General features: G+C 58.2%; 1 protein-coding gene across 2 annotated transcripts in view; it reads right to left on the minus strand.

Moving 5' to 3' along the window:
• LOC136449959 (uncharacterized) overlaps window positions 1-25,996 on the minus strand; it is a 36,627-nt gene extending 10,631 nt beyond the window's left edge. Inside the window, exons 1-6 of one of the 2 annotated variants that reach the window (XM_066450195.1) lie at window positions 25,631-25,996; window positions 24,651-25,058; window positions 24,278-24,559; window positions 22,816-23,324; window positions 22,489-22,619; window positions 22,261-22,403 (exon numbers count right to left, since the gene is read on the minus strand). In XM_066450195.1, coding sequence (XP_066306292.1) covers window positions 22,261-22,403; window positions 22,489-22,619; window positions 22,816-23,324; window positions 24,278-24,559; window positions 24,651-25,058; window positions 25,631-25,882 — 1,725 coding nt within the window. In that variant the 5' untranslated portion in view covers window positions 25,883-25,996. Of the gene's footprint in view, window positions 1-22,260; window positions 22,404-22,488; window positions 22,620-22,815; window positions 23,328-24,277; window positions 24,560-24,650; window positions 25,059-25,630 lie in introns of both variants that reach the window. The other variant, XM_066450194.1, reaches the window with a different exon arrangement.
• Between the last annotated feature and the right edge of the window lie 939 nt (window positions 25,997-26,935).

Consider the following 26,935-nt stretch of genomic DNA (forward strand, 5'->3'; position numbering starts at 1 on the left):
CCTCGGGCGAGACGGAGAATTGGTTCCCCGTCGAGGCCCCCCGTGCGAGGACTCGAGCGAGGCGGTGATTTGGCAAGCCGTCGAGGCCTCTCGTGCGAGGCCTCGAGCGAGGCGGAGAACCGGTGGGCTCGGACAAAGCCAGGGGTTAACCAATAGTTTGCCCTTTGGCTTTGTTTTTTATGGGGTTTAAGTGACTCTTTCGGTATACGCTCGGGGTACCCCGTTTTATGGTACCCAACAGTAGCCCCCGAGCCTCAGGGAGAGCGTGAGCGCTCTTCTTGAGGTTTTTGACAAGGCTTGACTTGCGGTAGCTTCTGACGGGATAGTGTTTCGTACTTTGAGGCCTTGGTGGGTGCGCGCGAGCACACCCGCCGGGTGTAGCCCCCGAGGCCCTGGGGGAGTGGATTCATTCCTCCAGGGTCTTTTTCTCACGTTGAGCGGGGGATTTTATCGTATTCGCCGAGCCCACAAGTGCGAGTTCGGGTCGCGGGGTCTCGGCAAGATCACAGGAAGAGCCCCCGAACCTCTGCATGGAGCGAGAGGGCGATCAGGAGTTCCCCTGACTTTTTGTGCGACCTCGCACTCCCTTTTCGCTCGGGAGGGGTGGAATATGCCAGGCTACCCTCGGTGGGCGCGAGCGGTGACACTTCCAGTGAGCTGTTATCGGGTAAGTCCGAGTGGAGACCCGTGCCCCATTCGATAGGGGTCGGCTAGCGGTCCGGAGACGCACTCCAAAAGTACCGGAGGGCTTCTCTAGTGGGTGCCGGGGCCGTTCGCTGGGCCCCGGTGGCTCGGTGCCTCCCTACGGTGGGATCCCATTCGAAGACCTTCCTGCCGGTCTCGGGCACGACTTAGGACGTCCCGAGCGATCGTTTGCTCGGGCCTTGGCCACGCGCGGGCTCGCCCATAGTCGTCCCTGACTCTGTTGCCCTGGGGCGGCTGTCGAAACCCTCGGGGGCCCAGCCTTCGAACCCCTGGACCGTAACGGGCTCGATGCCCTTTATCGCGTTTTTCCGAGTCTTCAAATGCGAGCTTGGGTCGCTTGTTTTTGTCTTGGGTGCAGGAGGAGCCCCCGAGCCTCCGCACGGAGCGAGAGGGCGGTCATGGGTCCCCCTGACTTTTTTATTCGACCCTCGCACATCCTTTTTGTTCAGACGGAGGGGTTGTTTGCCGAGCCCCCTCGAGTGCGAGCCTGGGTCGCTGGGTCTCGGCAAAGTTGCAGGAAGAGCCCCCGAGCCTCTGCACGAAGCGAGAGGACGATCAGGAGTTCCCCTGGCTTTTTGTACGCCCCTGCGCGTGAGGGTTTGTTTGCCGAGCCCCCCTTGGGTACGAGCCTGGGTCACGGGGTCTCGGCATATCTGCAGGAAGAGCCCCCTAGCCTCTGCACGGAGCGAGAGGGCCGTCAGGAGTTCCCCTGGCTTTTTGTACGACCCTCGCGCGTCCTTTTCGCTCGGAAGGAGGGGTTGTTTTGCCGAGCCCCCTCGAGTGCGAGCCTGGGTCGCTGGGTCTCGGCAAGATTCGCAGGAAGAGCCCCCGAGCCTCTGCCCGGAGCGAGAGGGCGATCAAGGGTTCCCCTGACTTTTTATGCGACCCTCGCGCTTCCTTTTCGCTCGGAAAGAGGGGGGAATGTGTCAGGCTACCCTTGGTGGGCGCGAGCGGTGACACTTCCGGTGAGCTGTTATCAGGTAAGTCCGAGTGGAGGCCCGTGCCCCATTCGATAGGGGTCGGCTAGCGGTCCGGAGACGCACCCCAAAAGTACCAGAGGGCTTCTCTAGTGGGTGCCGTGGCCGTTCGCTGGGCCCCGGTGGCTCAATACCTCCCTACGGTGGGATCCCATTCGGAGACCTCACTGCCGGTCTCGGACACGACCTAGGACGTCCCAAGCGTTTCGCTTGCTTGGGCCTCGGCCCCGTATGGGCTCGCCCATAGTCGTCCCTGACTCTGTTGCCCTGGGGCGGCTGTCGAAACCCACAGGGGCCCAGCCTTCGAACCCCTGGACCGTAATGGGTTCGGCGCCCAGTTCCTTCGTCTGAAAGGAATAGGGTGGAGGGATATCTCCCCCATTGGCTTGACAACGGCAGGCGCGCCTTTTGAGGCGAATTTCTCGGGGAGGCGGAACGGCGCCTGCCGCTGCAGCGGTTGAACGTGACGTTGTGTCAGCGGGTGGAACATAACTGTTCACACGATTAATGAGGAAAATGTGGGCACGTGGGCGGTAAAATCGGATCTGGATTAACTGTGTCGGATCTGAGGGAAACTTCCCCGATTTCGTCACCCGTCCGTTTCACCTTCTTCCTGCATAAATACGCAACGAGCCTCGCCCCTCCCCCCCTTACCTTGCCTGCATTAGCCCTTGCCGCCCTTGAGCCATCGCTAGAGTAGAGAGCACCGGGAAGAAGGGAGGAGGGCGAGGCAGAGAGAGAGAGAGACTCACCGCCGTAGTCGAGTTCTCCACCGCACTCATGGCCGGCAACGTTGTTGTCATCGAGGCGGACCCTTGGGGTCCGTCCGACGTATCCGTGGAGATGCTCCAGTCGCTCGTCGACGACGGTCTTCTCCGTCCGGTCACTGACCCCAACCGGCCGGAGTGGATTGCTCCGTCGGGCGAGCCGGAGCCGAGGCCCCGCGACGGCTACGTCGTGAGCTTCGTGTCTTTTCACGAGCGCGGCCTCGGCCTTCCGGCGAACCGGTTCATACGGGCGCTCCCGCACTACTACGGCGTGGAGCTCCACAACTTCAACCCCAATTCCATCGCGCAGGCGGCCATCTTCGTCGCCGTCTGCGAGGGGTATCTGGGGATTGCTCCCCATTGGGAGCTGTGGCTCCACCTCTTCTGGGCGGGGCATACCACCAAGCCGACGGGTACGTCGGGCACGAGGAAGGCGGTGAGGGCCGGCGGCTGCACTCTCCAAGTGCGCCAGGACCGCCAGCACCTTTACATCCCGGCCCAGCTCGCATCAACCAATCGCCGCTGGTACACCAGTTGGTGCTACCTTTGCAACGACGACGGCGGACTCCCCCCTACACCGGGCGGATCGTAGAGAGCTGTCCGGAGAAGTGGAAGTATGGCGTCCCGAGGGAGGATCAGCCCAAGCTGCAGCCGCTCCTGAAGGGGCTGGAGAGGCTACGGGGCCGCGGCCTTACTGCGGCTATGGTCGTGGCTGCCTTCCACCGCCGGAGGGTGCTGCCGCTGATGGCTCGGCAGCGGCGCCTGTTCGAGATGAGGCCGGATGAGCCGATCGAGGGCATCCAGATGTCTGCCTCCGCCCTCTCCGACGAGGAAATTCTTCGCCGGGTGAGGGAGACGGTGGAGGCGAAGCTGAGGAGCGGTGGTCTGACCACCTTCGCGATGCGCCCGTCGCGGGGGTTCCTCTCGCTGGTAAGTCACGCGCCGCTGCAGCCCCCGAGGCCTCCTCGTTTCTCACCGTTTCTTGTTCCCTTATCCGTGTTCGTCGTTCCCGCAGGGGATGAGGGACGTGCGAGACTCCCCGCCGCCCGTTCCCGAGGATGCAAGGCGGCGGGCGGTCAACCGGGCGCACGCCGAGGCGCAGAAGAAGTGGAAGGACGCCGAGGTAGCGAAACGCACGAGGAAGATTCTCGCGCGCGAGGAACTGGAGAAGCGCCGCCGGCAGCAGAGGCAGGACGGTCTCCCGGTGGAGGCGTCCCCGTCGCCTTCACTGTCGGAGGACTCTTCGGACGGAGATGACGAGAGCGAGAGGGGGCGGGGTCCCCTGGACCATCTCCCTGACGTCGGGGAGACGGCGCCCGGGGTGTCGGCGAGCGGCCCGACGCTCCCAGGAGGAGGAGACGCCTTGGGGCCGGCGAGCGCCCGCCCCGGGGCCGAGGCCGACACGCCCGAGGCACGGGCGTTGGGAAAGCGCGCCGTCAGCCCGGTGGGCTCGACGGCAGCGGTGGAGCAGGTGGCGGCGGGGGCGACGCAACTGCCCCCGCAGAGGACCGAGGGGGCGCCGGGGTCCGTCGAGGACCGGCCGGCGCCGGCGGATATAGAGGTCGTGCCTCTACCGCCGCCACCGCCTTCGCAGAGGAGGGTCGCCGTGACGAAGCGGTTGCAGCCCCGCTCGAGGTAAGCGTATTTTCGACAGAGTTGCAGCATTTTCCGTTCGTTCTTCGGTCTCATGCTGACCCCGTAAGTATTTTGTCTTTATCCGGAAGCGACCTGCGGAGGTGCCCACCTTGGCGCCCCTTAAGGCGCTCAAGGTGAGCCCCAGCTCCACCGCCCACTGGGTGGCGGAGGCGCAAGCCGCCATACAACGTGGCGTGGCGTCGGCGAGGGCCGACCCGAAGGAGCCGGTCACCCAAGGAGGGGCTGCCAAGGCGACCCCGACACAGACAGGGGAGGGAGCGCCTCCGCCCCGCGAGGCCGAGGATCGCGAGTCAGATGGGGCCGGGGCGCCCTCAGTTGCCGAGGCCACCAAGGTCGAGGCCCCCCGGGCCTCCGAGGCCGAGGCGACGGAGGCCGGGGCGCCCAGGACCGCCGAGGCCGCAGCGGCGGGGGCCGGAGCCCCCGGGACCACCGAGGCCACGATGGCGGAGGCCGGAGCCCCTGGGACCACCGAGGCCGATGTGATCGCGGCGAAGCCGTCGGCCCAGGAAGTGGAGATGAAGGCGGCGGAAGCCTCAGTACCGCCCCCGGTCCAAGGCCCGCTGCCGTTGCGGGAGAGGGCCCTGGAAGCGGAGGTCCATTCGGTCTCCTCCGACGATACTTCCCGGAGAAAGGAGGGGGCGGACGCCGAGGCGGCCAGCACCGTGGAGCTGTCAGCTCCGACCTCTGGCGAGGGCGGCTCAGCCCTCGTGCGGGTACAACCCGTGCCCCGCGGGTGGGATCACCCGCGTGTCCTGTAGCGAAGCCGGGACGACCCTGAGGGGGAGCCTCTGTTCGCCCTTGAGGACACGGCCGAGGGGGGCGCTGGGATATCTTCGAGCAGTACCGCCAACTGGCGGAGCGGTAGCTGCGGACAGCGTTGTCCGTCGTGGCTGACAGTTTGCCTGGCGTCGCCCAGGTACGCGCCTTCCTTTCTCGTGTGGTGTCGTCTTTTTCCGAGTTTTCCTGCAGTGCATGACCGCTATTCCGCTTATCCAGGAGCTCGAGACTCGATCCCTCGGGAAGTCGGTCTTTCTCCGGCGGGAGAGGGACATCTGGGACCAGCTCCAGCGGCAGAAGGGCCTGCTTGCCGGCGCCAACGAGCTTCTGTCGGCGCGGAGCGCGGAGGTGGAGGACCTCCGCCTTCGTTGTGCCGATGCGAAGGCCGAGGCGGCCACGGCTCAGGAGCAGGTCGCCCCTTTGGCGGCGCAGGTCAAGGAGTTGGAGGAGGAGCTGGCCCGGGTGGCTGGCGATCGGGACGCCTTCAGGTCTCGGGCCGAAGAAGCGACGGCCTCGGGCAAGGTCCTTGCTAGGCAGCTGGGGGCGGAGCAGAGTGCGCACTTGCTGGCGAAAGGCGCCCTGGCAGAGGCCCTTAAGGTAGCCGAGACCTCCCGGACCGAGGCTGTGGTCTGGAAGGGAAAGGTCGAGGGTGAGTCATGTTCTCCTTGTTTTACTTGTTTCTCTCGTGCTCGACCCCTAACTCCCTGGTGTGATGCAGAGCTGGAGAAGGAGGTCTCCCGGGCGGCCGAGGCCTCTCGGGTCGAGGTCCAGGGCTGGAAGGAGAAAGCCGAGGCCTGTCGGGTCGAGGCCCAGCGTTGGAAGGAGAAGGCCGAGGCTTCTCGGGTCGAGGCCCGGCGCTGGAAGGAGAAGGCCGAGGGTGAGTCCCGTAGGGCTCCGCCCCTATTTGGCCTGTTTTCCTTTGCGCTCAACCGCATTCCGTTTGTTTTGGCGTAGGGTTGGAGAGGGAGGTTTCCCGAGTCGCCGAGGCCTCCGTCGCGGTGCAGGCAGTGCTCGATGCCGAGATCGGAGAGCACAACGCGCTGCAGAGCGCCGCCCGTACCGCCTGTGAGGCCCTGGAGGTCGAGGGGGTCCAGTCAGGCAGCTCCCTTGGGAGCCGCCTGATTGCGTTGAGCGGCCAAGTGCGCGAGCGGCTCCGAGGAGCGCTGCACACGGGCGTCAAGCGCGCCCTGGCCGTCATCACCTCGCACTACATCGGCGTTGACCTCCAGTCCATCAGCGACGGCTACGTCCTGCCCGACGATGACGAGGAGGCCGACGAGGCGGTCGCAAAGCTGATGGAGGTGGCCGAGGGCCCCGGCACGGCGTTGGCCAAGTTATTCAAAGAGGAGGTGGTCCCTTCCACGCCGCCCGTCGAGGCTGGAGACCCTGAGCCATGACCTGGGCCCAAGAGGCCATGTAAATAGAATAGGGATTAACTTTGTATCGTAACGCTTGTGGCTGTCGAGGCCTTTTTTAAAGTACTCGTGCTTCTTAATCGTTTTTCTTGTATTTCCGAGCCTCTGCTCTCTGTTGTCTCTGATCAGATTTCTTTGCAAAAAACCTCCTTGGAGCCTAAGCCGCCCCTTGGGCGAAAGGTGGTGAGGGAGTGCCGTAGCCCAGAGGCGTAGGCCGTCTCGCGACTCTAACGGCCTTCTGGCCCTGAGACAAACTTTCGGTCCTTGGGTTTTTCACAACCGATTTGTCAGAGCGTGCTAGAGGGTTTGGCATAGGAATTTTTTCGAAAAACGACTAAAAAATGGTGCGTGGGACTTAGGGGGGAGTCCCCCATCTAGCCCCCGAGGGAGACTCGGTTCTGCAGAGGCAGAGCCGTGTCTCCCTTGTGGTGTTATCGTAATGCCGAGGCCCGTGATGGGCTCGGTGGGTTTCTCAAAAAATTAGAACAACTAAAGAACGCTTCTTAATTGTATTTCGAGAAACAATGTATACAATGCTTGGAATTTTAAGGGTAAAAGCGACGTAGCTGCTCTATGTTCCAAGCGTTGGTGAGGATTTCGCCCTTCTCGTTGGCTAGCTTGTAGGTCCCGGGCTTCAGCACTTGGGCGACGATGTACGGTCCTTCCCATGGCGTGGTCAGCTTGTGGCGGCCCTTGTTGCTCTGCCTTAGCCTCAGCACCAGGTCGCCCACCTTCAGGTCTCGGCTTCGAATGCGCCGAGCTTGATAGCGCCGTAGAGCTTGTTGGTACTTGGCTGAATGTAGTAGCGCAACGTCTCGGGCTTCCTCCAGTTGGTCGAGGGCGTCCTCGCGGGCGGTGCGGTTGCTTTGCTCGTTGTATGCCTGTAGCCTTGGGGAGCCATACTCCAAGTCAGTGGGGAGGATGGCCTCGGCTCCATAGACCAGGAAGAACGGTGTGAACCCCGTGGCTCGGCTTGTAGTGTTCCTCAGGCTCCAGATGACCGACGGGAGTTCGGCGAGCCATTTCTTGCCAAACTTCTTCAACCGGTTGTAAATTCTTGGCTTGAGGCCTTGTAGGATCATGCCGTTGGCACGTTCTACTTGGTCGTTTGTCCTTGGGTGTCCTACGGCCGACCAGGCCACACGGATGTGGTGGTCGTCGCAGAATGTCAGGAATTTTTGGCCGGTGAACTACGTCCCGTTGTCAGTGATGATGGTGTTCGGAACCCCGATCCTGTGGATGATGTCCGTGAAGAATAGCACCGCTTGCTCGGATTTGATTTGATTGATCGGACGAGCCTCGATCCATTTGGAGAACTTATCGATTGCTACCAGTAGATGGGTGTAGCCCCCAGGGGCCTTCTGTAGAGGCCCGACCATGTCGAGCCCCCACACGGCAAATGGCCATGTAATGGGGATGGTTTGGAGGGCTTGGACCGGGAGGTGCGTCTGCCGCGCATAGTACTGGCATCCCTCGTAGGAGCGTACTAACTTGGTGGCGTCAGCAACCGCCGTCGGCCAGTAGAACCCTTGGTGGAAGGCATTTCCGACGAGCATCCGAGGCGCCGCATGGTGCCCGCAGGCCCCCGCGTGCAAGTCCCAAAGTAGGGCTTGGCCTGCTTCGGTGGTGATGCATCGTTGGAAGATGCCAGATGAACTTCGCCTGTACAACTCGCCGTTGCAGAGGACGTAAGTTTTGGCTTGTCGCGCAAGCCGTCGGGCTCTGGTCCTGTCTGTAGGAAGCTCTCCCCGAGCGAGCCAATCAAGGAACGGGACTCGCCAGTCCATGTCCTGGTCGGTCTCGGGAGGCTCAGTGTCGACTTCCATGACCTCGGGCTCGGCCGAAGGAGTCTCGGAGGCGGAGGGGGCGTCGAGCCCTGCGGTGGGTTCGGCCGGTGGGCCCTCTTCCGCTGCCGAGGCGTAGTCGATGGAAGGCTTGTGGAGGTCTCTGGTAAGGACGTTCGGGGGGACTGGAGCCCGTGCCGACGCCATCTTTGCCAGTTCGTCCGCGGCCTCGTATTTCCGCGTGATGTGGTTGAGTTCGAGACCGTCGAACTTGTCTTCTAGGCGACGTACCAACTTGCAGTACGCCTCCATTTTGGGGTCGAGGCAGTTTGACTCCTTCATGACTTGATCGACGACGAGCTGCGAGTCGCCCCGGATGTCGAGACGCCGTACTCCAAGTACGATGGCGATCTGCAAGCCGTTGACGAGGGCTTCGTACTCGGCTGCGTTGTTGGAGGCGGCGAAGAGGAGCCGAACCATGTAGCGCATGTGTACTCCGAGGGGCGAGATGAAGAGCAAACCTGCGCCTGCCCCTGTCTTCATCAAGGACCCGTCGAAGTACATGGTCCAGCACTCAGTCTGAACTTGAGCAGGTGGCAGTTGGGTGTCGGTCCACTCAGCCACGAAATCGATCAAGGCCTGAGACTTTATTGCCTTCCGAGGCGCAAAGGATAGGGCTTCCCCCATGAGTTCAACGGCCCACTTGGCTATCCTACCTGAGGCCTCCCGGTTATGGATTATCTCTCCCAGGGGGAAAGACGACACCAGTCACCGGGTGGGACTCGAAGTAGTGGCGCAGCTTGCGCCGAGCCAAGACTACGACGTAGATCAGCTTCTGGATGTGGGGGTAGCGTGTTTTGGTCTCGGAGAGCACTTCGCTGATGAAGTAAACAGGTTGTTGGATGGGTAGAGCGTGCCCCTCTTCCTGCCTCTCCACTACCACGGCCGCGCTGACCACTTGGGTCGTTGCGGCGACGTAGAGTAAGAGGGCCTCGTCCCTGGCCGGTGGTACCAGGACGGGAGGATTGGTGAGCAGTGCCTTGAGCTTGGCGAGGGCTTCTTCGGCCTCAGGGGTCCAAGAAAAGCATTCGGATTTTCTCAAGAGACGGTACAGAGGCAAGCCTTTTTCGCCAAGGCGTGAGATGAAGCGGCTCAGGGCCGCGAGGCATCCCATGACCCTCTGCACTCCCTTGAGGTCTCGGATTGGTCCTATGCTAGTCACGGCCAAGACCTTCTCCGGGTTGGCCTCGATGCCGCGTTCCGAGACTATGAATCCCAAGAGCATGCCTCGGGGGACCCCGAACACACACTTCTCGGGGTTGAGCTTGATGCCCTTCTCTCTAAGGCATTTGAAGGCTATCTCCAGGTCGTCGACGAGATCCCCGGCCTTTCTGGAATTGACCACGATGTCGTCCACATAGGCCTCGACGGTTCGCCCGATGTGCTCGCCAAAGACCTGGGTCATGCACTGCTGGTATGTGGCCCCTGCGTTTCTGAGGCCGAAAGGAAGAGTCACATAGCAGTACATGCCGAATGGTGTGATAAAAGAAATCGCGAGCTGGTCGGACTCTTTCATCTTTGATTTGATGGTAACCGGAATACGCATCAAAGAAAGACAGGGTCTCGCATCCCGCAGTGGAGTCAACGATTTGATCGATTCGAGGTAATGGGAAGGGGACTTTTAGACAGGCTTTATTCAAACCGGTGTAATCTACACACATCCTCCACTTCCCGTTTTTCTTCTTGACTAACACAGGGTTAGCTAACCACTTTGGATGGGATACTTCCTTGATGAATCCGGCCGCCAAAAGCTTCTGCACCTCCTCGCCGATGGTCCTGCGTTTTTCCTCGTCGAATCGGCGCAGGCGCTGCTTCACCGGTCTGGAGCCGGCCCGGATGTCCAAGGCGTGCTCGGCAACCTCCCTCGGTATGCCCGGCATGTTCGAGGGACTCCATGCGAACATATCGGCATTCGTGCGGAGAAAGTCGACGAGCACGGCTTCCTATTTGATGTCGAGGGTGGCGCTGACGAGGGTGGCGCTGATCCTCAGCGCCCGGTCGTCGGGGCAAGTGGGGTTGACCGGGACGAGTTTGACGGCCTCCGCGGGCTCGAAAGTCCCGGCGTGACGCTTGGAGTCGGGCACTTCGCTGCCGAGCTGGTCGAGATTGACGATGAGGGTCTCGGCCTCCATGATAGCCTCGGCGTACTCGATGCACTCGACGTCGCAGTCGTATGCATGCTCGTACGTCGACTCGATAGTGATGACGTCGTTGGGGCCCGGCATCTTGAGCTTGAGGTACGTGTAGTTGGGGACCGCCATGAATGTGGTGTAGCACGGCCGCCGCAGGATGGCGTGGTAGGTTCCCTTGAACCCAACCACCTCGAAGGTGAGGACCTCCTTGCGGTAGTTGGAGGGAGTACCGAAGCAGACGGGCAGGTCAATGCGCCCGAGGGGCATTGTGCGTTTCCCTGACACAATGCCGTGGAAAGGCGCGGCACCTCCACGGAGCTGCGACTGGTCGAGCTCCAGGAGCTCCAGGGTGTTGGCGTAGAGGATGTTGAGGCTGCTGCCTCCGTCCATCAATACCTTAGTGAGCCGGGTGTTGCCGATGATGGGGTCGACAACGAGTGGGTACTGCCCGGGATTCGGGACATGGTCGGGGTGGTCATCCCGGTCAAAGGTGATCGCCTCCCGAGACCAGTCGAGGTATCGGGGAGTGGCCACCTTAACCGAGAAGACCTCTCGGCGTTCCCTCTTTTGCTGGCGCGCCGTAAGGCACGCCGAGGGTCCGCCAAAGATCATGAAGGCGTTGCGCACCTCGGGGAACCCGTCGTCCTTGTCTTCGTCCCGGTCGCCGGCAACCCTCTTCTTGGCATCGTCGTCGGGGAGCCCGAGCTTGGCGTAGTAACGCCGGAGCATGGTGCAATCCTCAAGGGCGTGCCTCACCGGGCCCTGGTGGTAAGGGCAGGGCTTCTTCAGCATGTCGTCAAAGAGCCCGGGGCCTCTGGGGCCTCGGGGATTCTTGCGTTCTGCGGCTGCGACCAGATCGGCCTCGAGAACCTCTTGCTTCCCCTTGCGACCCTTTTTCTTTTTCTTGGGGAGGTGGGGAGCCGAGGCCTCGGGGGCCTCGTCCCTCCGCTTCCCCTTGGCGTCGTTGTCAGGGAAGATGGCCCCAACAGCCTCTTCGCCCGAGGCGAAGTTGGTGGCGATGTCGAGGAGCGCGGCGGCCGAGCTCGGCATGTTCCGACCTAACTCTCGGACCAAGTCTCGGCAGGTGGTGCTGGAGAGGAAAGCCTGGACGATTTCTGAGTCACCAACGCTGGGCAACTCGGTGCACTGTTTGGAGAAGCACCGAATGAAGTCTCGGAGAGACTCGTCCGGCTTCTGGCGATAGCTTTTAAGGTCCCAGGAGTTTTCGGGGCACACATATGTGCCCTAGAAATTCCCGACAAAGACCCTGAGTAAGTCACGCCAGTCGTGGATCTGTGAGGAAGGAAGGTGTTCGAGCCAGGCTCGCGCCGAGTATGACAAGTGCAAGGGGAGGTTACGGATGATGAGTAGGTCGTCATCCGCGCTGCCTAGCAGATAAGCTAGGTGGTAATCGGCCAGCCAAAGCTCGGGGTTGGTTTTGTCACTGTATTTTGTGAGGTTGGCCGGTTGGCGAAACCAGGCTAGAAACTGAGCGACGTGGATGGCCCTACTAAAACTCGGGGGCCAGGTGGTTCAGGGGAAGGGCTACGGTCCTCCCCACTATCGTAGCAGACACCTCGGTGCGGATGGGTAGCTGCGGCGGGCCCCTCATTGTCGTGGCGTCATCGCCTGCTGACCACCTCGCGGTCACCCCGCACTTCACGTTGGTTGCCGAGGCGGTCATGCAGTAAAGGGACCCTATTGATTGTCAGCACCTAAGCGGGCTCAGGATGAACCGAGGCCTCCCTATCCTGCCGAGGCGTGCCATGGGAAGGTCTGAGGCGCCCTCGCGCTGTCGGGAGGCGGAGCTCTCGGCCTGCTGCACCGCGGCGGTTTCGAGGAGATCCAGAGCTCGCCGTGGACCCATTGCCCCTCCGTGGTAGAGGGCTCGAGCATCATACAGACTAGCATCGCCGCAGCCGTGATGTTCTAGCTAGCGCGGATGAAGATTGGGGGTTGCCTCACTCCCCTCGTCATCGTTGATGCGGTAGTGGACATCGTGGGCCCTCCAGTCGGGCTCCTCCGCCATCGCCACGACCCTCGCTACTCCCTGCTCGAGAGTGCCTCGAAGCTACTGCAGGAAGGAGTCAGTCTTGTTTGACCTTGGCCTGGAGCTCACGGAGCTATTCTAGGTTCGGGCGTTGAGGTTGTGCAGGGGCAAGGTTCCCGTTCCTGCGCTGCCGGTGGGACAACAGCGCAAAGGTGTGGCGGCGCCTGCTCCCTGGCTGAAGCGGGGAATGGTTGCCTGCCCCCTCGTCCTCCTCGCCCGCCTCTGGCATCCCGAGCCCAATGTGAAACACTCACGAGTGGGGTCATAAGCGCCTTCGTCGTCGGAGTCGGAGTAGCCGAAGCAGTAGTCGCTTGCAGCCAAGAAGCGGCGCATGGCTTAGGGTCATGGAGTCAGAAGAAATCCGCTCTGGCCCATGCCTCATCCTCCTCTAGGAGTCAGCATGGGTGTGGGTCGAAGCCGTGGTGTCAAAGTCGAAGGCAAAGCGCTGGCGGCGTCCTGAGGGATCCTGCGTGAGCGGAAGCGTAGGCGTAAGCGTAGGAGGCGGCGGCATTTCTCAACCCGAAAGGGTACAGGGATGGTGCGATCGCCGGGTCCCGCTCCACTGGAGTTGGCTCCTCAGGACGTGGCGGGGCAGAGCTTGATGACGGGGGCGTCGCCGCACTGCCACCGGCATTTTTCCCTTGTCTAGTCTCAGGCTAGACAGGTCCCCAACCAAGGACCTTGTGCCAATAGCTGGGCATGGGATACCGGCGAGGCGTGGCTGCAGTTGACCCTGGGTTTGCGCAGTGTCGAGGTGGTTCCGTCCTGCGTCGCGCTTGGTGGGCAGTGACTGCGGGCGGCTGGCCCTGGCGCCGCCTGCGCCTGGGCTACTAGGTGTGTGATGTCGTCAGTCGGTCGGTGGGGCTCGGGGTGTGAGGAGTACCATGTCGTACTCAGATCCTAGAGACATGAACTCTAGACTCCCAAACCAGATCACCGTGCCGAGACTGTAGCGGTCGTATGAGGTCTGCCATCCAGAACTTGTTGGGATGACGAAGCTGACACACAGAGGCCCCTACCTGGCGCACCAACTGTTGCTGTTTTGGACCGACGAGCCCTCAACCAACTAGTAAATTTATACTGCGTGTTTCCAATCTTAGATGGTGATGCAAAGAGACACAAGGTTTATACTAGGTTCGGGCAATGGGTGCCCTACGTCAAGTCTGGAGAGATCGATCTTGTATTCCTTGCACCGAAATGCTCGTAGTAGGGGGTTACAAGTAGGGCAAGAGAGGGAGCTAGGTCCCAGGTCTCTACATGGAGCGGCGTGGATTGCTTGAGATGTTGATCTCAAGCAGCGAGGAAGCTCGTGTGTTCAGTCTGTGCGTTTATACGTGAGTTCGTCGCGTGGGCGTAGGCCTAACTCGTAAGCATCCGATCCTCCCCTCCCAGAAACGGCCCTGGTCCCTCCCTTTTATAGTTGAAGGGGGACAAGGGTGATACATGCGCTAGCTACACTGACGTCGTGCGAACGAAGGCGGCATGTCCGAGCCCTGTAGGCTGTTCCTGTGGCAGCGTGGTAGACGAAGTGGTCCCGTCCTTAAAGAACTGGGGCGACGCGCTGGTCACATCCGATCATGTGCGTCGTGGGAGCTCCGGTGTTATCTTGAAGCGGGGCGTGGCAGTCAACGTGCCGGTCACTATGTGTTGACAGCGTGAGAAGCCGAGGCTCAGTTGGTGCCAAGGCCGAGCCATCGTGGGAGGCTCGACAGACGTGAATTCCGAGGTTACCGAGACCCTGAAGTAGATTGCCGAGGCTTAGAGGGAACAGTTGGTCTCGTACGCTAATTTCCGAAGCTATGGTGACCCGGACTTGACTCCCCACGCCGCGTTGTTCCTGGGGTAGGGGTTAGGTGGCACAGTGTAGTGCGAGCGCTGATCGTAGGCACAGCACCAGAGCACAGTGCCCGGTAACCCCTACCCTATCCCGTCCTGGACGGTATGGCGTTGATGTGGCTTCCCGTCTTGTCGACCGATCTGCAACGTCGAGCCGTCGCCCGGCTGATATCGCGGGAGTGGTTGGCGCATTAATGGGACGCGACGCTCTGTCGGAGAGACCGGTCGAGGCAGAAGCGACGGGTTATTGCCGAGCCGGCCTCGAGCGGTACGGAGAATGGATATCTCGTCCGAGGCTTTACGCGCAGGGCCTCGGGCGAGACGGAGAATTGGTTCCCCGTCGAGGCCCCCCGTGCGAGGCGGAGATTTGGCAGGCCGTCGAGGCCTCGAGCGAGGCGGAGAACCGGTGGGCTCGGACAAGGCCGGGGGTTAACCAATAGTTTGCCCTTTGGCTTTGTTTTTTATGGGGTTTAAGTGACTCTTTCGGTATACGCTCGGGGTACCCCGTTTTATAGTACCCGACAGTAGGATCATGCCACTGGCACGTTCTACTTGGCCATTCATCCTAGGGTGTCCCACGGCCGACCAGGCCACACGGATGTGGTGGTCGTCGCAGAACATCAAGAACTTGCGGCAGGTGAATTGTGTCCCGTTGTCAGTGATGATGGTGTTCGGAACCTCGAACCTATGGATGATATCAGTGAAGAACTGCACCGCTTGTTCGGATTTGATTTGATTGATCGGACGAGCCTCGATCCACTTGGAGAATTTATCGATTGCTACCAACAGATGGGTGTAGCCCCCGGGGGCTTTCTGTAGAGGCCCAACCATGTCCAGCCCCCACACGGCGAAGGGCCATGTAACGGGGATGGTTTGGAGGGCTTGGGCCGGGAGGTGCGTTTGCCGCGCATAGTACTGGCATCCCTCGCAGGAGCGTACTAGCTTGGTGGCGTCGGCAACCGCCATCGGCCAGTAGAACCCTTGGCGGAAGGCGTTTCCGACGAGCGTCCGAGGCGCCGCATGGTGCCCGCAGGCCCCTGCGTGCAAGTCCCAAAGTAGGGCTTGGCCTGCCTCGATGGTGATGCATCGCTGGAGGACGCCAGATGGGCTTCGCCGGTACAACTCGCCGTTGCTGAGGACGTAAGTCTTGACTCGTCGCGCAAGCCGTCTAGCTTCGGTCTTGTCTGCAGGGAGCTCTCCTCGGACGAGGCAATCAACGAACGGGACCCGCCAGTCCGTGCCCTGGTTGGCCTCGGGAGGCTCTGCGTCTACTTCCATAACCTCGGGCTCGGCCGAAGGGTTCTCGTCTACGGAGGGGGCCTCGAGCCCTGCGGTGAGCTCGACCGGTGGGCCCTCTCCCGCTGCCGAGACGTGGTCGATGGAAGGCTTATGGAGGTCTCTGGCGAAAACGTTCGGGGGGACCGGGGCCCGCGTCGACGCCATCTTTGCCAGTTCGTCCGCGGCCTCGTTGAATTTGCGCGCGATGTGGTTAAGTTCGAGACCGTCGAACTTGTCTTCAAGGCGACGTACCAGCTTGCAGTACGCCTCCATCTTGGGGTCGTGGCGGTTCGACTCCATCACCTGATCGACGACAAGCTGTGAGTCGCCCCGCACGTCGAGGCGCTGTACTCCAAGTTCGACGGCGATCTGCAAGCCGTTGACGAGGGCTTCGTATTCTGCTGCGTTGTTGGAGGCGGCGAAGTGGAGCCGAATCATGTAGCGCATGTGTACTCCGAGGGGCGAGATAAAGAGCAGACCCGCGCCCGCCCCGGTCTTCATCAGGGACCCATCGAAGTACATGGTCCAGCATTCCGCCTGGACTGGGGCAGGTGGTAGTTGGGTGTCGGTCCACTCTGCCACGAAATAGGCCAAGACCTGAGATTTGATCGCTTTCCGAGGCGCAAAAGACAGAGCCTCCCCCATGAGTTCGACGGCCCACTTGGCTATCCTACCCGAGGCCTCCCGGTTATGGATTATCTCCCCCAGCGGGAAAGACGACACCACGGTTACCGGGTGGGATTCGAAGTAGTGACGCAGCTTGCGTCGAGCCAAGACTACGGCGTAGATCAGTTTCTGGATGTGGGGGTAGCGCGTTTTGGTCTCGGAGAGTACTTCACTGATGAAGTAGACAGGTCGTTGGATGGGTAGAGCATGCCCCTCTTCCTGCCTCTCGACTACTACGGCTGCGCTGACCACTTGGGTCGTTGCGGCGACGTAAAGTAAGAGAGCCTCACCCTTGGCTGGCGGTACCAGGACGGGAGGATTAGTGAGCAATGCCTTGAGTTTGGCGAGGGCTTCTTCGGCCTCGGGAGTCCACGAAAAGAGTTCCGATTTCCTCAAGAGGCGGTACAGAGGCAAGCCTTTTTCGCCAAGGCGCGAGATGAAGCTGCTCAGAGCCGTAAGGCATCCCATAACCCTCTGTACTCCCTTAAGGTCTCGGATCGGTCCCATGTTGGTCACGGCCGAGACCTTCTCCGGGTTGGCCTCGATGCTGCGTTCCGAGACTATGAATCCCAAGAGCATGCCTCAGGGAACCCCGAACACACACTTCTCGGGGTTGAGCTTGATGCCCTTCTTTCTGAGGCATTTGAAGGCTATCTCCAGGTCGTCGACGAGATCCTCGGCCTTTCTGGACTTGACCACGATGTCGTCCACATAGGCCTCGACGGTTCGCCCGATGTGCTCGCCAAAGACCTGGGTCATGCACCGCTGGTATGTGGCCCCTACGTTTCTGAGGCCAAATGGCATAGTCACATAGCAGTACATGCCGAACGGTGTGATAAAAGAAGTCGCGAGCTGGTCGGACTCTTTCATCTTGATTTGATGGTAACCGGAGTACGCATCAAGGAAAGACAGGGTTTCGCATCCCGCAGTGGAGTCAACGATTTGGTCGATCCGAGGTAATGGGAAAGGGACTTTCGGACAGGCTTTATTCAAACCGGTGTAGTCTACACACATCCTCCACTTCCCATTTTTCTTTTTGACTAACACAGGATTAGCTAACCACTCCGGATGGAACACTTCCTTGATGAATCCGGCCGCCAAAAGCTTCTGCACCTCCTCGCCGATGGCTCTGCGCTTTTCCTCGTCGAATCGGCGCAGGCGCTGCTTCACCGGCCTGGAGCCGGCCCGGATGTCTAAGGCGTGCTCGGCGACCTCCCTCGGTATGCCCGGCATGTCCGAGGGACTCCATGCGAACATATCGGCATTCGTGTGGAGAAAGTCGACGAGCACGGCTTCCTATTTGATGCCAAGGGTGGCACTGATCCTCAGCGCCCGGTCGTCGGGGCAGGTGGGGTTCACCGGGACAAGTTTGACGGCCTCCGCAGGCTCGAAAGTCCCGGCGTGACGCTTGGAGTCGGGCACCTCGCTGCCGAGCTGGTCGAGGTTGACGATGAGGGTCTCGGCCTCCACGATAGCCTCGGCGTACTCGATGCACTCGACGTCGCAGTCGTATGCATGCTCGTACGTCGACTCGACAGTGATGACGCCGTTGGGGCCCGGCATCTTGAGCTTGAGGTACGTGTAGTTGGGGACCGCCATGAACTTGGCGTAGCACGGCCGCCCCAGGATGGCGTGGTAAGTTCCCTTGAACCCAACCACCTCGAAGGTAAGGACCTCCTTGCGGTAGTTGGAGGGAGTACCGAAGTAGACGGGCAGGTCGATGCGCCCGAGGGGCCGCGTGCGTTTCCCCGGCACAATGCCGTGGAAAGGCGCGACGCCACCCCGGAGCTGCGACTGGTCGAGCTCCAGGAGTTTCAGGGTGTTGGCGTAGAGGATGTTGAGGCCGCTGCCTCCGTCCATCAATACCTTAGTGAGCCGGGTATTGCCGATGATGGGGTCGACGACAAGCGGGTATTGCCCGGGGTTCGGGACGTAATCGGGATGGTCGTCCCGATCAAAGGTGATTGCCTCCCAAGACCAGTTGAGGTACCGGGGAGCGGCCACCTTCACCGAGAAAACCTCCCGGCGTTCCCTCTTCCGCTGGCGTGCCGTGAGGCTCGCTGAAGGCCCGCCGAAGATCATGAAGGCGTTGTGTACTTCGGGGAATCCATTCTCCTTGATGTCGTCCTTGTCGCCGGCGCCCTTCTTCTTGGCATCGTCGTCGGGGAACCCGAGCTTGGCGTAGTAACGCCGGAGCATGGTGCACTCTTCGAGGGCATGCTTCACCGGACCCTGGTGGTAAGGGCAGGGTTTCTTGAGCATGTCGTCGAAGAGCCCGGGGCCTCTGGGGCCTCGGGGATTTTTGCGCTCTGCGGCCGCGACTAGGCCGGCCTCGAGGACTTCCTGCTTCCCCTGACGACCCTTTTTCTTTTTCTTGGGGAGGTGGGGAGCCGAGGCCCCGGGGCCTCGTCCCTCCGCTTCCCCTTGGCGTCGTCGTCGGGGAAGATGGCCCCAACGGCCTCTTCGTCCGAGGCGAAGTTGGTGGCGATGTCGAGGAGTGCGGCCGCAGAGGTTGGTACGTTCCGGCCCAATTCTCGGACCAGGTCTCGGCAAGTGGTGCCGGAAAGGAAAGCCTGGACAATTTCCGAGTCGCCAACGCTTGGCAGCTCAGTGCACTTCTTGGAGAAGCGCCGGATGAAGTCTCGGAGAGACTCGTCTGGCCCCTGGCGACAACTTTTGAGGTCCCAGGAGTTCCCAGGGCGCACGTATGTGCCCTGAAAGTTCCCGACGAAGACCCTTACTAAGTCGCGCCAGTCGTGGATCTGTGAGGGAGATGTTCAAGCCAGGCTCGCGCCGAATCCGATAGGAATAAAGGGAGGTTGCGGATGATGAGCAGGTCATCGTCCGCGCCACCTAGCTGACAAGCTAGGCGGTAATCAGCCAGCCAAAGTTTGGGATTGGTCTCGCCGCTGTATTTCGTGAGGTTGGCCGGTTGCCGAAACCGGGCCGGGAAATGAGCAACGCGGATAGCTCTGCTAAAAACTCGAGGGCCAGGTGGCTCAGGGGAAGGACTGCGGTCTTCCCCGCTATCGTAGCGGCCACCTCGATGCGGATGGTAGCCCCGGGCGGGCCCCTCATTGTCGTGTCGCCGTCGCCTGCTGATCACTTCGTGGTCGCCCTGTGCCTCGCGTTGGTTGCCAAGGCGGTCGTGCAGCAAGGGGACCCTGTTGATCGTCGGTGCGCGAGCGGGTTTGGGACGAGCCGAGGCATCCCTGTCCTGCCGAGGCAGTGCCGTGGGAAGGTCTGAGGCGCCCCACGCCGTCGGGAGGCGGAACTCTCGGCCTGCTGTACCGCGGCGGTCTCGAGGAGATCCCGAAGCTCGCCGCGGACCCGTCGCCCCTCCGTAGTAGAGGGTTCGGGCATCGTTCGGACTAGCATTGCCGCAGCCGCGACGTTCTGGCTAGCGCGATTGAAGATTGGGGGTTGCTCACCCCCTTCGTCGTCGTTGATGCGGTGGCGGACGTCGCGGGCCCTCCGCCGGGCTCCTCCGCCATCACCGCGACCCTGCTGCTCCTGCTCGAGAGTGTCTCGGAGCTGTTGCAGAAGGAGTCGGTCTTGCTCGACCTTGGCCTGAAGCTCACGGAGCTGCTCCAGGTCCGGGCGTCGAAGTTGTCCAAGCGCGAGGCTCTCATTCCGCGCTGCTGGTGGGACAATGCGTGAGGGCGTGGCATCGCCCGCTCCCTGGCGAAGCGGGGTACGGTTGCCTGCCCCCTCGTCTTCGTCGCCCGTGTTCGGCATCCCGAGTTCGACGTGGAAGCACTCACGAGTGGGATCGTAAGTGCCTTCGTCGTCAGAGTCGGAATAGCCGAAGCAGTAGTCGCTCGCGGCCAGGAAGCGGCGCATGGCTTCAGGGTCGCGAAGTCCGGAGAAGTCCGCTCCGGCCCACGCCTCGTCCTCCTCCGAGGAGTCAGCGTGGGAGTGAGTCGAAGTCGTGGTGCCGAAATCGAGGGCGAAGCGTTGGTGGCGTCCTGAGGGCTCTGCGTGAGCAGAAGCGTAGGCGGAAGCATAGGTGGCGGCGGCATTTCTCAACCCGAAGGGATACGGGGATGGTGCCATCGCCGGGCCTTGCTCCGCCGAAGTCGACTCCTCATGACGTGGCGGGGCAGAGCTTGATGACGGGGCGTCGTCGTGCGCCACCGACGTCTTTCCCTTGTCCATGCTCAGGCTAGACAGGTCCCCAACCAGGGACCTTGTGCCAACAGCCGGACGTGGGATACCGGTGGAGGGCGTCGTGTCGCCCTGAGCTCGCGTGGTGTCGGGGTGGCTCTGCTCGCGTCGCGCCTGGCGAGCGCGACGAGAGCGGCCGCCCGGGCGCCGCCTGCGCCTGGGCTGCGGGTGCGTGACGTCGTCATCGGCCGGAGGGGCTCGGGGCGTGAGAAGTACCATATCGTACTCACATCCTAGAGACATGAACTCTAGGCTCCCGAACCAGATCACCGTGCCAAGACGCAGTGGTCGTACAGGATCTGTCATCCGGAACTTGTTAGGGAGATGAAGCTGACACACAGGGACCCCCTACCTGGCGCGCCAACTGTCGGTGTTTTGGACCGGCGGGCCCTTAACCAACTAGTTTATACTGGCGCAAAGAGACACAAGGTTTATACTGGTTCGGGCAATGGGTTCCCTACGTCCAGTCAGAGAGATCGATCTTGTATTCCTTGCACCGAAATGCTCGTAGTAGGGGGTTACAAGCAAGGTGAGAGAGGGAGCTAGTCCCTGGTCTCTGCGTGGAGCGGCGTGGATTGCTTGAGATGTTGATCTCAGACGGCGGGGAAGCGTGCGTGTTACAGAATGTCGAGTGTATGTTCGTCTACCTCGCGAATCCCTCCCCCTCTCTCCTGAAACGGCCCAAATCCCTCCCTTTTATAGTTAAAGGGGGGACAGGGATGATACATGTGTTAACTATGCGACATCGTGCGAACAGAGGCGGCATGTCCGAGCCCTGTAGCCTATTACTATGGCGGTATGGTTGATGGAGTGGTCCTGCCCTTGAAGTGCTGGAGCAACGCGCCGGTCACATCCGAACTTTGTGCGACGTGGGAGCTCCAGTGATGGCTGGACGCAGGGCCTGGCGAGCGACGTGCTGGTTGCTGTGCGTTGACTGCGTGATGAGCCGAGGCCCAGTTGGTGCCGAGGCCAAGCCGTCGTAGGGGGCTCGGCAGGCGCGAATCCCGAGGTTGCCGAGACCCTGAAGTAGACTGCCGAGTCGTGGAGGGAGCAGTTGGTTCTATACACTGACTTCGAGGCTATAGTAACCTGGACTTGACTCCGCACGCCGCGTTGTTTCTGGAGCAGGGGTTAGGTAGCACAGCGCAATACAGGCGCCGGTCGTGGGCACAGTACCGAGCACAGTGGTTGGTAACCCCTGTCCTGTCCTATCCCGGGCGACACGGCTTCGATGTGACTGGCGTCCAGTCGGCCACACCGCCGTGTCGAGCCGTCGTTCGGCTGATATCGCGGGAGCGGTCGAACGCGCCGGTCGGACGCGACGTCTTGTCCGAGAAGTTGGTCGAGGCGGAGGCGACGGGGTTGTTTTGCCGAGCCGGCCTTGAGCGAGGCGGAGAATCGGCGTCTCGTTCGAGGCTGTACGCGCGGGGCCTCGGGCGAGACGGAGAATTTGTTCCTCGGACGAGGCCTTTCGCGCGAGGCCTCGAGCGAGACGGAAAACTGGTACGCCGTCCGAGGCCTCTCGTGCGAGGCCTCTGGCGAGGCAGAGAGTAGGTGGCTTCGGACACGGCCGGGGGTTTGGCCAATAGTTGTCCCTTGACTTTGACTTTGACGGAGTCTAAGCGATTTTTTCGATTGTTGCTTAGGGGACCCCTTTTCGTGGTACCCGACACTACTCCCTCCTGAAAAGAATGTAATTCTAATTCTAACATAGTACGAGTCAAACCATATAGAGTTTGACCAAGTTTATATAATAGGTATATTGATATTTATAATATCAGATAAGTATCATTACATTCATCATGGAATATGTTTCCATAATAACCTATTTGGTGTAAAAAATATCGTTGTTGCTAAGAATAGTTTGACTAAGAATAGAAGTAGAATTGCATTCTTTTCAAGGCAGAGGTAGTACAATCCATATGCACTCTTGTTTTTTTTGAACCAATCCATATGCACTGTAACCCCTTCTTAAATGTACTGATCATACCTCCTCTTCTGAGCTGTCATTTTTCAACTGAAAGCTGAGTTCATCTCCCAAACGTACTGCCAGTGTATCTCCTGTTGATAAGCTCCAAACTACCTTATTCTCCTGTTGATCTTTCATCACTGTTGCTGTGCCCACTATCTTTTCTGCACCATAAAGGGAAAAAATACCCACATTATCATAATAATTGTGATCTCCAGGAAAACCAATTATTGTACAAACTGAAGTTACCAGGAGCATAACCAACGGAGCTTGTACTAGCAATGTATGACCATGATCCTTCTCGAACCTCAATGCTCCTATCCTCACATTTCACTGCCATGGGAGTTTCAGCACCTCTCCGCCAAATCCCTCTGCCTACTCTACACAAGTTGCAACAGGTTTCATCAAAAAAGCATACCGAGATATAAAATTACAAGTCATTCCCCAACAGCTTGTACCGTAACCATTACAGATGAAATGATTCAATGGATCTTTTTAAGCGAGGTGGTACGTGACAAACATATCAACCAAAGCCGAACTCTAGAATAATAATCAGTACAACCTACTGAACAATACCTCATCCGGATGACAAAACATTCTCTCCCACTGTGATCAAGTACAGTGCGTGTCAACCAACGTCCTTCTTGTGGATGGTAATTTCTCATGCGCAATATGACATCAGAAATCATGGCCCCACCATCATCAGTGACTCGATCAGGCACACACTTCAACAAGTATGGTGCTTGAACTGGAGGGGTAATTGATGCCATCGCTCTCATCCTGACATCAAGTTCCTCTGTGAGAGTGAGTGCTTTCTCATGCAACACATCACTCCATGAGAATGAGATGTTCTTGAGGAACTTGCTTTTCCTGAAGCACCCACTAAGGGTACGCCTGAACTCAATGAGGAGGCCCCGGGTTGCAAATTCACAATACAAGTGCCATACTTTCTGCCAGCTTTTGCAGGATAAATTGGACATCAATTTGTTGAGTTTTAGTGATCTGTGACACCTCTGTGTTCGCAATCGTAGGAACTCCTTACTGGTGGGCTCCTTATCAAATTCTCCCTTCAAGAACACATATACCTGCTACCAAGAAGATCAATGATACACTGAGCCAGAATGTAAACCACACAAATATATGAGGACATCATGTGTCATGTCAATATAAAATTTCTTTTAATTTTTGTAATATGTGACCCAGATTACCAGAGAAATAATTTGAATATACCTAAATAAATTCACTATACAAGGCCTCAACCTGGAAATAAGCTTATCAATTGCTTGAGTGACTAGATTTTCTATATCGATCAATAGGACCACAGATTGAAAGTTATAGTAGCAGTCCTCAATAATTTGAATATATCTGAATCATATGAATGTGGAAATACCTATCTATATTCTATACACAAAAATGCTTACGAGCAGCCAAGTCTATCCTGATATTTCCAGTCTCAGGCCTGAGTTGAATCACCAGGCCTAGGCTCGACTCCTCAACCTCGTTCGAAGAGAGGGCAATACTTGTTTATGTGTTGTGCATACTAAGAATAAAAAGTATTTTTTTGAGGCCCAACATTGTGGGGTTGGACTTTTTGAGAGATCATGCTGGCAAAAACAAATGATTGAGCAGGCCTACCCACCACCCGATCACTTGAGGCCATTAGCAAAGGGAATCTAGCATTTTGGCTTGGAGTGACCATGGTGCATGGGGCTGTAGAATTTATAACTGCCTTTTTGACTTATTGCTGCCGTTATTACTTACTGTTGTTGGCATTATGCCACGATGTGGTCCAGAAACAAATGGAAGGTTGCTGAGGAGCAGAGATGAATAGAACATAACAGTAGACAAATAGAAAATTCTGCCTATTTGCTAGCCCCTCATGAGGACATCATAGAAGCTAATGTGGAATATCCTAAGTTTGGCACAAGGTTAACTGGTTAAGTATGATTACAATGTCAGCTCTACTGAGCAGTGTAATTCAATAAAAAATGCTACTGAATAACTACAGCTAATGATACTCTGAAGGTTTCAGATATACCTCCATAATAAATCTTGGCTGCAAACTCTTGTATAGCCGGTTGGCATCCGCCTCTGATGCTGCTGGCACCCAGTAAAATGCCTCCCTTGCTGCGCTAACTGCTCCCGCATCAACCTCTGATCCAGCCATATCATATGGTTCATCATATGCGTCCTCCCACAGTCCCCTTGTCCTCCCTACCACCTCATCACTCACCACTTCCCCATAACCAACCCCCACTTTTGCAACATTGTCCCTGATGCCCATCGCTAGCATATCCGTGGCATAACACACAGGAAAACTCTGGCATGGATTCATCACAATTGTATAAACTAAAATACTTTTGCGAACAAAATTACTTGCTTAATCGAATGTAAGGTCTATGCATGTATACCTGGTGAGCAAGCCATATCAGTAATATGTATAGGCTAGGCACAAGCCGTGTGCATTCTTGGGTTGCACACACAACCTTCTTGATAAGGTCCAGGAAACGAACGTATGGCCGCCTAGCAGCAACATGGTAGACACCTTCCCACACAAAAGGTGACGCAAAGCGGTCTGCTATGCCAGTGTACCGTCTCACCATTTTGACAATTTCACCATTGACATTGTCACAGGATATGTTATCAACACTGTTTCCATCAATCTCATTAGTGTCAAGGTCAAATGGCTCGGATGGGAAATGAGTAGCCCAGACATCCCGACAATGGTCCTCAGCATACACCTCATTCTCCACATCAAGGATTGATGGACGGTTGATGAGGCGTCCAAACCTTGAAATGCAGTACGCGGAGTAGCTCTCCTGCAGAGCCGAAGAAACTTCAGATGGAGCACTTGGTGAGAAGTGTTGAAGGGACAAAAGCATCTGACTTGTGGAATGTTAAGTCCAGCAAGGGGTTCATTTGAAGTTAATTATTTCAAAAAAAAGTAAGCACGGTAATTTATACTACTACTAGGAGTATATCATTGCAATTTAACTAACTTGTTGCTCATTCACAATAAATTCTCTATCTCGTTAAAAAACTAAACATTTCTAAATTTATATTAGGAGAAAGAAGAAAGCAAAGACTTTTAATCAGGATGGCCCGAGGTTACAGAGAAAGATATGGCTACTACTACGTAATATGAAGATGAAACTGATTGTTGTGGGCATAATCATTGTGTTTAGCCGTCTTTTCACAAATCTGTCCGTGTGCCGTGGATTTGAATGAATGTAGTAAATTCTCAAAAGTATACCACAAGGAATCCCATACCACACAGTTAGTAACAGAGGCATCCGAATGAATAGAATTTTAAGGTGGCCGAGTCAAGACGCTCTCAGGCAATAAATGAAGAAAGAACCGAAAAGGTGGCAAGAAATTAAAGAAGGCTGACATGGTGGAAGCAGTGGCACAGCCAGACGAGGTGCACGTCGGGCGGCGGCAGCAGTATCGCCGCCTCTCCTCCGCCTGAGTCCCCCGCCGCGAGCGGCATCCACAGCTCCTCGTACCTCCGCACGGACCGCGGGCCCACCCCGGCCGGCGCCGCGCGGAGGAAGGCCAGCAGCCGGCGCGCGGCGGCCACGAGGTCCACGGAGAAGGCGGAGGAGGGCCCCTCCTTCCCGCCGAGGCCCGAGACGGAGGACATGGCCGCGGCGGCGGGCTCCGGCGCCTGCAAGAAAGCGCACGCCTTCCTTGCTGCTCTCGGGAGAGTGGGGTGGGATTCCTTGTCGTCAGCTGATCTGATTGATGCCCGGATGCGTACGAGCGCATCGGACTGCAGGGCGTAGAGAGGTTGGTGGTCAAAAGGCCCGGTGCGGTGCGGGACATGCGCCAGCCGACGACGGGGCGCACGACAGCACCAGGGCCGGCCGGCCCGATTTTTTTATTTTTTAGCCATTTTTTGAAAATTTCTTACAAATACGTTCTTGGAGGTATGATTTTAAAATCTGGACCCTTAACTCGACGCCATCATTGCTGGCGCCGAGCTTACACTGCTCGGCGTCATCGTTGTTGACGCCGAGATCTTGGGCTCGACGCAGACGTGGCGGTGACTTGGTAGACAGCTCGGCGCCATAGATCCGGCGCCAAGCTCAGCGCCGTAGATCCTGGCGCCATGATCTATGGGGCCGAGGTAGTGTTTTAACCCTGGCCCTAACCTTCCTGCCCGAGCCTTCTTTCTCTTCTTTCTTCTCCCTCTCGGGTTTTTTCTTTCTCCACTTCGTCCTACTTTACGAATCGGCATATTGGACCTTGGAAACTTTGATTTGATCCGTAGATCTTCGAAAGCAAGGTATCATCGCTTCCCTCCTATTTTTCCGCATCGATTCGATATATATTAGTCGGATTTTTGAACCTAAGAATCGTCATTACTTAGGGTTTCAAGTAATTTTTAATATTTGTATTATACCTAGGTAACCACAGCGCATGTTGTTATGTTATGGGTTCATTGTTGTGCATCAAATAGGAAATCCTAGGTTTATGGTTTAATGTTAATTGCTTTCGGTTCTTAGAACGAAATTAGTTGTATTGTAGTTATGGTTCTCATTGACATTAATTTGTGATGTTTTGATTTTTGTTTATTAAATTACAACCGTTTTGTTAGACGCAAGAAATGTATCGGGAGGAGTTTTTGCGAAAACATGGTCATCCTCGAGAATTATACCCCGACGCGTCTAGCAAAGGTGCCCCCGTCCCTCCT

This window comes from Miscanthus floridulus, chromosome 5 (genome assembly GCF_019320115.1).
Source record: "Miscanthus floridulus cultivar M001 chromosome 5, ASM1932011v1, whole genome shotgun sequence".
Lineage (NCBI taxonomy): Eukaryota > Viridiplantae > Streptophyta > Magnoliopsida > Poales > Poaceae > Miscanthus > Miscanthus floridulus.